This window comes from Botrytis byssoidea, assembly GCF_014898295.1.
Source record: "Botrytis byssoidea strain MUCL 94 chromosome Unknown BBYS_022, whole genome shotgun sequence".
Lineage (NCBI taxonomy): Eukaryota > Fungi > Ascomycota > Leotiomycetes > Helotiales > Sclerotiniaceae > Botrytis > Botrytis byssoidea.
Genome location: NW_024065863.1, coordinates 619,539 through 631,779, shown reverse-complemented (window position 1 = coordinate 631,779; position 12,241 = coordinate 619,539). Strand labels below are relative to the sequence as shown.

At 43.7% G+C, this 12,241-nt stretch overlaps 4 protein-coding genes across 4 annotated transcripts; 2 read left to right on the top strand and 2 right to left on the bottom strand.

The window, feature by feature from the left end:
* Positions 1 to 1,885: 1,885 nt before the first annotated feature.
* Positions 1,886 to 5,591, top strand: EAE97_009581 (uncharacterized protein; the record flags this gene model as incomplete). The annotated part of the gene is made up of 4 exons (XM_038880096.1): positions 1,886 to 2,052; positions 2,133 to 2,359; positions 2,409 to 2,701; positions 2,749 to 5,591. Exons 1-4 carry the CDS (start codon positions 1,996 to 1,998, stop codon positions 5,589 to 5,591), a joined length of 3,420 nt encoding a protein of 1,139 aa, XP_038729207.1. The 5' UTR covers positions 1,886 to 1,995.
* A 232-nt stretch (positions 5,592 to 5,823) lies between these two features.
* EAE97_009580 (uncharacterized protein) lies at positions 5,824 to 7,440 on the bottom strand (the record flags this gene model as incomplete). The annotated part of the gene is made up of 3 exons (XM_038880095.1): positions 5,824 to 6,817; positions 6,876 to 7,318; positions 7,371 to 7,440. 3 exons carry the CDS (start codon positions 7,438 to 7,440, stop codon positions 6,317 to 6,319), a joined length of 1,014 nt encoding a protein of 337 aa, XP_038729206.1. The 3' UTR covers positions 5,824 to 6,316.
* Positions 7,441 to 7,830: 390 nt separating this feature from the next.
* Positions 7,831 to 9,650, bottom strand: EAE97_009579 (uncharacterized protein; the record flags this gene model as incomplete). The annotated part of the gene is made up of 4 exons (XM_038880094.1): positions 7,831 to 7,912; positions 8,065 to 8,142; positions 8,188 to 9,356; positions 9,411 to 9,650. The coding sequence occupies 4 exons, from the start codon at positions 9,648 to 9,650 to the stop codon at positions 7,831 to 7,833; spliced, it is 1,569 nt and encodes a 522-aa protein (XP_038729205.1).
* A 664-nt stretch (positions 9,651 to 10,314) lies between these two features.
* EAE97_009578 (uncharacterized protein) lies at positions 10,315 to 12,039 on the top strand (the record flags this gene model as incomplete). Its single annotated transcript, XM_038880093.1, has 1 exon — positions 10,315 to 12,039. The coding sequence occupies one exon, from the start codon at positions 10,315 to 10,317 to the stop codon at positions 12,037 to 12,039; it is 1,725 nt and encodes a 574-aa protein (XP_038729204.1).
* Between the last annotated feature and the right edge of the window lie 202 nt (positions 12,040 to 12,241).

Sequence of the window (12,241 nt, the reverse complement as noted above, 5' to 3'; positions counted from 1 at the left end):
CATAATATGAAAACACGATCCTCTCACTGACTGACTGTTGGTACGAATTGTGTTCGTGATAGAAATTCGGTGGGTGTCAGGGATAACTTTTTGATAGCGGCCAAGATGGTTTGGTATGATATCTCCTGCATACAGCCCACAACGTTTTTTTTGACGCCACTTTTGCATCCGCCTAGAACAGAAAGCTGATCCCAATATGATTTGCTCAATTCTGGGCTTTTCGGTTCGTCATTGATTGTTCCGGATATGGACATGAATGAAGAAGCAATTGGATCGTCCGGCCAGGCAAATGCATGGTAATGATAGATAGTCCACCGACTGATGGTCCGTACATAAGAATTCTGGTTGGGTCTCCTGCAAATGGTGCAATGTTCACTCTAACCCATTCGAGGGCAAGTCGTTGATCTAATCTTGATAGGTTGGCGCTGGGTAATAATGGTGAGCCTGGGAATCCAAACACAAGCAGTCGGTAACTGTAATACTTTAGTTCGTCATTTGAATGGGTTGGAAGAAAAGAGTATATACTCAATAGTCACAACGACGACATCGCCAGTGGCAGCAAGATATTTTCCTTCATAAAATGCGTTGTTGGTACTGCCGGATACGAATCTCCCGCCGTGGATGAAAAATAGAACTGGCTTAAGTTCTTTTGGTGATATGAATGACGTCCATAAATTGAGTGCCAGACAGTCTTCACTGAATTCAAGACCCGTCCCACCAGTAGCTGTGGCATATATGCGGTCGAACGTGGAAGATTCTTTTAGGGAAGGTGGGAAGAGGTGGAGCGGGGTTAGAGGGACAAGCTCTTGGGAATGATGTTAGGTGGGGACTCGATTGCATGAAGCTATCTAGCGCAGTGGAGGATGATCCATCATGTATACCCTAAAGGATCCGCTCGCCGATTTAGTGTTCCTGACACAGACACAAAGTCCAAAGAGAGCAAAACCTACGGCGAATAGTGTGAAGCCTTGTATGTATCAGAGGAAATGAATGGAACCGGAGGCTGAAATCTCAAAGAGCTGTTGGTTGCCTCAGCATATCAAATGCCTAAGAATTCAACAACATCGCTTTTGTTTCTTGCAGGATGTCCAATGACTGTTCCACTTGTCATTCGCACACGAGAGATGGCATTTTCCCCAAATTCGACGGTTGACGAGACAAGAGATACGAAGAGACGGATCCAATTAGGGGCAATGATCTTCATATCGGCGAGCTCATATGTGATATCATATGCAATACGTCGTCGACGCTGTATGACATTTCGTGAAGTCTACAGGATGGCGGTGTAGTGAAGATATTTTGATAGTAGGATTCGTAACACAGAAGCTCTGCAGACGATGCGGGGTTGATATTGATATCTGGTCTGGATGATCCGGATAAATCCCGAAGAAGATCAGATAAGATAACAGGGGTTTGGTAAGGCCCACTCACCCTGATCGGTTCAAGCATACTCTTTATAGATATCCTGAATCCTGAATCCTGAATCCTGATATCCTGATATCCTGATATCCTGATTTTCATGAGACAAACGTTTTTTCGATAATTGTCTAGTATGTCTTCGACTGTGCCTCCTTTCGGCAGACTCTCAGCGGCTACTCTACATTGAGGAAATAAAATGGCAAAGTATCAAAGAAATCCCAGCCCCCGTTTATCGCGATCGCCCCCCTGCTCGAAACCTTACCAACCAATAAAAGCATCATTTTTCCCCGATTCGGAAATTAGCCCTGTATTCAGCGCGCCACTTAAGGGTAGTATTTTTGCTAGTTGATGATCTACGGTGAAAATATGCACCATAAATGATAAAACTGGCACTTTTGAAAATCACGAAGAGTCCCCGACCGTTTTGCTTCATATTGTTTATTGTTTATTGTTAATTGTTATCCGTCATATATTCCTTGGCATGAACGGTTGGATTGGATCGATGCAGACGTCGTTCATGAGTAGATGAATGGAGCGTGTTGCAATTGAGAAGTGCTCGAGAGAAATTGGAGAGAGATGGCGATTTTGAGTGTGATTGCTGAAGGGCTGAGGTTAGAATTCAGGAGGGAATTGGTAAGGTCTCATCAAATCTCCAAATTGTCCGCTCCGGCAGCAATCTTTACTGATATCTGATTGTTCTTTTGGTTTTCTAGAATCAGAGTTCTGATCCAAGAGTTGGTTCTTCAAGAGATAATTCCACAAGTTCGACCTTAGCAGCTGCAGCATCGGGGTCCAATTCCTCGTCATTCTCTGCACTATTTTCCACTTCAATCCCCGTGGGCGTATTCGCTGCTGTCTGTATCATCTCATTTCTGGTGTTACGGAGTAAATATCCGAGAGTATATTCACCACGGACGTTTTTGAGTAGTCTAGATTCTCAGTGAGTTAGATGCGCTTCATGACAAAAGCCTAAACTGACCTCAGAATAGTGAAAGAGGTAAGGAATTACCATCTGGATATTTCAATTGGATCAGACCCTTTTTCAATACTCCAGATGAAGCGGTTCTCAATCAGTCGTCGCTAGATGGGTACTTGTTCCTCCGCTTCCTCAAGATTATGTGTGTAATATGTCTTGTAGGATGCGGCCTTGTATTTCCCGTCTTGATACCTTTGCATGTACTTGGAGGTGCTGGTAATGAACAACTTGATCAATTAACATTTGGAAATGTTGATAACCCAAGAATCTACTATGTACACGCGTTCCTGGCATGGCTCTTCTTCGGTGGGTATAATTTTCTAAGTACATGAACTTTGCTAATGAATAGTTAGGATTTATCATGTATACTGTCTCACGAGAGTGCGTTTACTATATTAATCTCCGTCAAGCTTATCTTCTTCATCCGTATTATGCTAAGCGCCTGTCATCGAGGACTGTTCTATTCACGTGCGTTCCACAACAGAATTTGGAAGAAGCTAAATTACGAAAGGTATTTGGCGATTCCGTCAAACATGTTTGGATCCCAAGAGAAACCCGAGAACTACAGGACTTGGTGGATGAAAGAAATCAAACTGCTTATCGATTGGAGAGGGCCGAGACAGCATTAATAAAGCTTGCGAATAAAGAAAGAAACCGAGCACTCAAACATGGCCATCCAGATCTTGAATCGAGCATTGGTATCAATTCTGTTCAAGAAATAAAGCGTGGATCTTCAGCAACCGAAAATCGTAGACCGAGTTTAATCAGAAGTCCAGCTGATGTAAATTCTAGGGACATCGAGATTTCGGAAGATCCCATGTCACCTACAGACACACTGGTAGGGTCAACTTCCAGTCCAATCAGTGGAAGGGAAAAAGAAGCCAGGGTGACCGAGAAAGCAATTTCCCATGCGAATTCTCAAGCAACCACGGACGAGAACCCCACAACCCCGACTTTGAAATGGGGAGATAATGGATACGGGATGTCTGGACCTCCTCCTGGAGTAAGTGGATCAATTGCAGCACAGTGGATTCCCCACAGCTGGAGACCAACGCATCGACCCTTATCAAATTATGGAAGAAGCGTAGATACCATCAAATGGACACGAGCTCGACTGAAGGAGATCGCGCCACAAATCAACAAATTGAGAAGAATGCATCGACAGGGGAAAGTGAAGCCATTACCCGCCGCGTTTGTTGAATTCGATACCCAAGTCAACGCTCAATCTGCCTATCAAACATTATCTCACCATCGAGCATTCCACATGACACCACATATCAATGGAATTCGACCACATGAAATTGTATGGGAATCGCTTCGCATGAGATGGTGGGAACGGATTATGCGTAATTTTGCGATCCAAGGTTTCGTGGCCTGTATGGTCATATTTTGGTCCATTCCTTGTGCATTGATAGGGATAATATCCAACATCAATTTTTTAACCACAAAAATCCCCTTCTTGGGTTGGATCAATAAACTTCCATCTTCAATTCTGGGTTTGATTACGGGCTTATTGCCAGCTCTAGCTTTGTCATTTCTTATGGCATTAGTTCCTGTCATTCTACGACATTGTGCGCGTCAAGCTGGAATCCCGTCTTATTCGATGATTGAGCTCTACACACAATCTACTTACTTCATATTCCAAGTTGTGCAAGTGTTCCTTGTAACAACCATCACTTCTGCCGCATCCGCAGCATTCGAAAAAATCATTCAAGATCCCACTTCTGTGCGCTCATTACTTTCGCAGAATTTACCTAAATCATCAAACTTCTACGTCTCGTATTTTATCCTCCAGGGTCTCGCCATGTCCGCCACGAGATTATTACAACTACCTGCTTTGATCCGTCACTTAATGTTTCAGAATGAGCAAAATCCGAGATTAATGATCAACAAATGGCACCGAATTCGAACCGTTCATTGGGGAGCTGTTTACCCTGTGTTCACAAATATGGGCGTAATAGCCATCACGTATTCACTAATAAGCCCGTTGACAATCGTATTTGCTCTTATGGGTTTATATCTCATATATCTCGTATCAAAATACAATCTCCTTTACACCTATTCCTCTGAAATATCGACTCGAGGACTGCTGTATCCACATGCTCTCAAGCAACTCCTTACGGGCGTATATCTTGCGGAAATCTGTCTCATCGGCCTTTTCGGATTACGAAGCGCATTCGGGCCATTGGTGATCATGTTCGGATTGACAATCTTCACAGCATTGATCCATATAAGTCTCAACGAAGCACTCGGTCCACTTCTCTGGAATCTCCCTCGAACTCTCGCTGTCGAAGAACTATATCGCGGACTTGCATTTAATTCAGATTTGCAAACACCCATGCCGACCATGAATCGAGGCAACGCCCCAGACGGAGATGAAAATGAGAATTCATTTTTCCCCATGCAGACACCTGAACAATCTCAATCCCAACCAGTAGTATCAACATACATCAGCCACCGCACATCCACAACACCCAATCCACACCCCACCATCTCCGAAGAAAACGAGCCCGGCTTTGAAACCCACAAAAACTCCTCTAACACATCACCCCACGACGACTCCGACTCCGACTCCGAGCAAGAAGACGAAGACGAAACCAATATCCACGATCCCAACCCCCAATCCCGCTCCGCAGCGAAACGAATCGAAGGGCTCCCGCACCTCTCAAAACTAACCCTCACCTTCCTCCTACACGCTCTCAAATCCAAAATCCAACCGCACCTGCACCATCTAACCCCCTACCTAACCTACCTCACTCCGCTCATCTCCCCCATCTACGATCCCTCCTCCCCTCCAAACTTCTTCATCAAATTCCTCCACCCAGAAATATTCTCTGACTACCATATTCTGCGCTCCCTCACTGCTTCTCTACCGCTTATGCCCTCAGGCTTCGAGTATACGCAGAAACAACACGAGGATGCTTATTTTCCGCCCTGTGTGGCGAGGGGCCGAGATCCAAAATTGTGGATTCCGAGGGATGACGCCGGGGTGAGTAGACAGGAGTGTGAGCATGTGAGGAAGTTTGCGGGGATGGAGTGTAGTGATGAGGGGGTGGAGTTGAAGTTTGAGAATGAGGAAGAGGGGAAGGGGAAGGAGAAGAGGAAAGGGAGGTGGGGGAAGAGAAAGGATGGGATGGTCGTGGTGAAGGATTTGCAGGCGGAGAATTGTATTTGGGTGAGGGAGACAAAGTTTTAGATTTGAGAGGTTGAGAGGGGTAACTGGGATTGAAAAAGATGATTCCATGAACGTGATGATCATGATTGGGAGTTTTGGTTGGCATGGCGTAGTTTTGGATGGATGATGGAATCACGAGGCGTTATATTGGGTATATAGAGAAACATATTTTAATTCAATGTTAAATGAAGATAATGATAACTTGTTTAAATAGTCTAAATATTGCACTGGCAAGCTTCTCCAGTTTCTCTACGCCGACTATTGGATCATAGTGACCTTCCTACCTCTTTAATCTACCCACGTGCTTATGTCTCACCGCAAGCCACTGGTGTATGGATTGACGGGATACTTCCCAACTATCGAAATCTAAAACAAATTCATTCTTCGATTTTTTGATATTGGAAGTTATGATTTAATTGTCTCGCCTCAAATAAACAATTATAACGATTCCTAAAATCTACGTGCGAGTTGATATATCAAGAGATATCCATAAGTCCTTTTTTGTAGTGTCCTGTTAGTCCGTACACCCACTAGTGGCTCTGAAAATGCAATGACGTCCTTTGAAGATATCTCTTCTGATTAATTTTCGGGATTTGGTATACAGTTGATCATTCGAGTTTCTTCGCTATATGCGGTTCGCTGCCGCCCACTGAATTGTCGACCAAAGACTGCGCAGAAAACTCAGACTCAAATCACGCATCGTAGCCCAAGAACTGAAATCGCCCCGCACTCCAACTACCCTAAGCTTAATGGAAATAAGCGCCAGCGACCGCCTTAGTTTTAGCCCACGCCTTATCCAACGCTTCAAGAATCTCCTTCGATAATGGTCCCTTCTCCAAATCCACCAAATTTTCTACTAAATGTTTCTCACTGCTTGCTCCAATAATAATCTTGTCCCCTCTCTCCGCTTCAAGTCCACTATGATGTACCAACCATCTCAATGCACATTCGCTCTCGGTTAACCCCTCTTTCTTCGCTGCTTCTCTGATGATGTCCAAGGCGTCAAACATGGTATCATTCCAGTATCTCTTCCTGTACATCTGACCTTGCAGATGCGAATCATCGAAACGAGAAGTTGCTTCGACGGATTCCTGGTTGCGATGGTAGCGCGAAGTGAGGTAGCCGCCGGCGATAGGGTTGAAAGCATAGAAAGACATGTTGTATTTGTGAAGACAGGGGAGGAGCTCTGGTTCGATGGAGCGCTGAATGGCATTGTATACACCTTGGTATACTGAGGGACGGATCCACTTTTTCGTTGTCAGTTTTGCGTTATTCGACAATTGAATGACGGTCGAAGCGACTTACGTTATTTTTGATGCAGATTTCTTGGATTTGTGCAACCTCCCATGACATGTAATTACTAACACCCAACCTGTCGAACTTTCCTTCCTTGTACAAAACATCGCACATGCCAAACGTTTCCTCGTAAGAAACACTTCTATCTGGTCCATGCAGATAAAAGAGATCCACTTTTTCAACTCCTAAAGCTTTCAAACTTCTGTCCAAGTGAAGTCTAAGATCATCCGCTGAATGAGTGATCTTGAGCCCGGTCATATTGTTAGGATACAGCTTGGTAGCCATAACGATACCACGATCGGTGTACGAGGGTCGGAGTTGCCCCAGATATTCTTCCGATGAACCCATTCCGTACACACGGGCAGTGTCTATTTCATTGTGGCCATGTGACTGAAAGAGTTCGATCATTGAAGAGACATCTTTAATGTCGTGAACTCGAGCTTGCATGACACCTTGATAAGTGTTAGTTCCGGATCATTGCAATTTCGAAACAAAGCGACTCACCGGGTTTCCCGAAAGTCATTGCACCCAAGACAATGGGTATCTTAGTCTTTGCTTGCGTTTCTGCTCCCATGTTTGCTGATGGTACCGGTAGTTTTGTTTCAATAGAATTGTTTCGAAGATGGAGAATAAAACCTCGCCTGAATGTGTTGAGTCGTGTCTAGGGATTTAGAAATTGATACCTCTATAGGTATTATTAAATGTGGGATAAGAGAATGGTCAACAGGATCAAGAACAGGTATTCAATAACTATTTATATGTATTTCCTCAATATTAGCCAACGAATGGCAGTGTTATTATTTGTATGCTGTCCCCCTCTGGCGATAACGGATTTTACGTGCAACTTTGGTGGAGTTAATATTTTCGGCCGCTTTATTACCGAAAACAGTCGAGATGTAACTCGAAAAATGACATTTCGATAATGTAAGCTAGCATCCATCAAACGTTTCTCCTGCATCTAGAGCTAAAGCATATATTGAAAATATGGATTCTCCCTGTCGGTTAAATCCTGAAATGCCATTTTGTCCCTACTCACTTGATCCAATCTGCAAGATCTCAATCAGCACGATTTCATATGAATTGAAATGAGATGACGAGATATATGGAGTAGAAATTACAAATTGTTTTGCAAATTCAATGAGGCGAACATGAAAGTATCCTGATATTGTCTAGTTAGATGAAAGTGGTATAGACTTACTCCATTAATGCTCTCTTGCGATTTTCTCTAGTCAGCACAGCATACAACACCACTGCTGCTATAATTGTAATGCAATAACTATCTCACATCAGTAATCTCATCGTATATACTCGTTTAACCTACCAAATGATTAATCCTAGCCAGAGCTCTGGATAATGTCTCGACTTCGTTTGTGATATGATCAATTGAGGTCCTACGATGTTACCAACACAGTATGCCACAAAAATAGTCGCTGCCATGAAACACTTTTTTGTTTGGCCTGCAACATTGGCCATACCAATTGTGATAATCAAGCTCACTACAGGACCAAAAAATCCAACTATAGTATACCCGACAACTGGAGTAGCTGCATGATGATGCCAAGAACTTTTCCATATCATTGCACATCCAGCAATGACTGGCAGACAACAAATGACGAGGAGGATGATTCGTATATTTGGAATATGCGATGAAAGATAACCAGTGAGTAAGATGAAGATCAAACATATTGCCCCAAGAGGGAATTGGAACAGAATAGAATCCAGAGTCGAATACCCAAAGGTAGAAACGATAAGAGGGCCAAAACCACTGACTGCTCCGTTGACAGTGTACGCGGAAGCCATCATGATAGCGACGAGCCATACTTTAATATCAAGGAAGGATTCCTTGATCTGATACCACTTGAACTTCGTACAACGAACTCCGGTTTGACCATATCTTAGACGTTCCGTAGCAACCATACGCTCATCTGTCGTAAGAAACCAAGCTGAGACTGGGGAATCTGGTACGAAGAAACAACAAATTCCGAAAAGGAAAGTAAGAGACCCGGCAAGCAAATAAATGTACTGCCATCTCTTAAGGTCTCCACCATCGATTTGTCCGAATCCATAATTAAGTGCACCTCCAATAATGGTGAAAGCCCCAGTTGAGGAAAACCACCAACTCTGCCTCAAAGATTGTTCGGATTGTGTGTAAAAGGAACTGATTATACACATGAATCCAGTTGGGATGATACTTTCGACAAAACCAAGGAAGAACCTTTGTGCATATAGACCGCGCCAATTTGTTACAGCAGCTGTGCACATGCAGATCAAGGCCCACAAGCATACCACGATTCCTATGATTCTACCCATATTAAATCTTTGCAACGCAAATGTCATTGGATATAAACCCGACAACATGCCAAAGTAAAAAAGGGATGTTGCCCAACTAAGACGGGAGGTATCTGTAGCATGAGGGGTCACATTGGTATTGGTGATGGAGAGAGATAAATCAGTCGTCATGCCAAAGAGGACTGCGGATCCTAAGATTGCCTGAAAATTGTTAAGTATGGAATCAATATAAACAATGAGAAATCTGTATCCTACCTTGTCATAATAAACAAGTCCATATCCAATGAACATAGCAGGGACCAGATATCGATCTATCTTCCGAACGACTCGAGCTTCTACCGCGGGGTCAATTTCATGACGATGCTCTCCCACCACAGCGATGGCGATATCTTTATCTTGGTCGGCAGATGGTAGACTAGGGACATCTTGAATTCTTGTAGGACCTGACGGTACCTGCTTCTCCTCCGCAGCTCCAGCTTCAATGGGAGAATTCATTGCGTGTATATTGAATGACACGTAGATGAATCTTGAGAATATTTCGATACCTGGTTGAATAGAGCCGAGTCTAACCTTAATTAACCTGAACCCTACATGACGGGAATGTTGAGGGATGGCCCGCAGCTGGGGTTCTGGACTGGAATCATCATGGCTTGAAAGGAAGACCTTTGGTACGATATCGTATAATCTAGTATCAACAGATTAATCGTTTTGAGCTTGTATGGTCGAGGGCGACGAGTAATTAGTCGTTGAATAATCAACCCACGATATCGTATTGGTGTTGTATCAAAGTAACTTCACCCAAGTACTGCATTTCGAATTACCTTGTGGGAATGATCATGAACGCCGGTTCACAGCCAACTCATCGATTGGACCATCAAGATCAATGATAAATGAGGATATATGACTGCCATTCGCTGAGATCCTTAGATACGTATCATGATAACAGCTTCAGATATCGACGCTGGTGTAGTAAGTTTTATGTTCTATACACCAAAATAAGTTGATGTCGTCGTGATTGAGTTCTATCATAGCTTCAGGTACTTTCCGTCCCACTGTAGGTCTAGGCCTGACTACCCAGCCTTGCGGTATCGAGAAAAAAGAATTGTGTAACATTGGAATGGATGTCTTTGTGAAACATCAGCCACACCAATTGAAAGACATGATTTCAATACGGCGAGCAGTTAACAAGACTGCGCCATCAATAAGAACTTCAACATTTCCCATAAGAAAGAATATTGTCATCCGATCATTAACGGCGACAACCCCTCCAAATCCTTGCAGGCAATGGCGTGAAGAGACAAACCAACCTCGAACGAGAGTGAATACCCGATACTTTTCCAATTCAACCAATACCTCCCCAGCCCTCACTCTACACAACCAAACGGTCGAGAAAATATCCGCGAATGTACGACAATTCTACGATCGCAAAGAGAAATTCCGTATCAATCATGGTTCTACGAATAGTACACGAAACAATGCCAAAGGCAAAAACATAATCAATATTGGCGGGTTATCGCATGTATTGGAAGTCAATCCTACAACGCAGACAGCATGGGTGGAACCAAATGTGCCAATGGATAGATTGGTAGAGGAGACATTAAAATATGGACTTGTGCCGCCAGTGGTCATGGAATTTCCAGGAATTACTGCTGGAGGAGGATATGCGGGGACATCGGGTGAGAGCAGTTCTTTTCGACATGGTTTCTTCAATGAGACGATCAATCGGGTTGAGATGATTTTGGCAGATGGTCAGATTATCCAATGTTCGAATACCGAAAGGCCTGATTTATTTCATGGTGCGGCGGGAGCAGTCGGAAGTATGGGGGTTACGACGTTGGTAGAGTTGCAGTTACAAAAGGCGAAGAAATATGTCGAGACTACATATCATCCGGTGTCTGATATGCCAGACGCAATCAAGAAGATCGAAGAGATGACTGCAGATCCAACCATTGATTATGTGGACGGAATTATGTTTTCGAAAAAGAAGGGTGCTATTGTTACTGGTCGTTTGACAGATACCCCGACGGAGAATACTCCAGTACAACGATTTAGTAGTGCTTCGGATCCTTGGTTCTACATGCATGTAGAGTCTAGTATAGACAGCAGCCAATTCTCCCCCAGGTTCGCCATACCTCTCGCAGAATACTTCTTTCGATATGATCGTGGAGCATTCTGGGTAGGTGCTTCAGCCTTCAAATACTTCTCATTCCCATTCAACAAATTCACCCGTTGGTTCTTGGACGACTTTTTACATACACGCATGCTTTATACTGCACTTCATACCGCCGGAATGCCACCCGGGTATATTGTCCAAGATCTCGCACTACCATATTCTACCGCCACGGAATTTGTAGACTACACCGACGAATATTTCGGTATTTACCCCTTATGGCTCTGCCCCCTAAAGCAAAGCCCAATGCCAACCATGCATCCTCACTCCGCCTCCTACGAAGCCGACGGTAAAACTCTCAAGCCACTTATGAACATTGGTCTCTGGGGCTATGGAAAAGAAAAAGATTTAGTAAAAGCCAACATCAGTCTCGAGAAAAAACTCAAAGAGCTCGGGGGTATGAAATGGTTATACGCACAAACCTACTACAACGAAGAACAATTTTGGGAAATGTATGATCGCAAATGGTACGATGGACTGAGGGAGAAATATGGAGCTACCACCTTACCAAGTGTTTATGAGAAAGTCAAAGCGGCGCCAAAAACAGATGTGGCGAAGACGCTGAGCATTTCGGAAAAGATCCTGAAAGCATGGCCTATTAGTGGATTCCATGGTATTTATAAGGCGATTCAAAGTAAAACCTATTTAGCAGCGAGGGCTTCGGCGTGGAAGACTCTTGATATAGTGGCGAATAAGGAGAAGGAATCTCGTTGATTGTGATTTGAGTCTCCGGCTCGCTGCCAATGTTTCTCATCGCGGCAGAAGATTATTTACCCTCGGGACCCAACGGAAACTGTATATACACACCACACTTCGGCAGAATAGACGATGTACAATATAGCATGTATAGAATTACATAGGTAAAATGTTGGAAGGCCTTTGGATTAGAGAAGAGCTGCAATGTATCATCGCATGT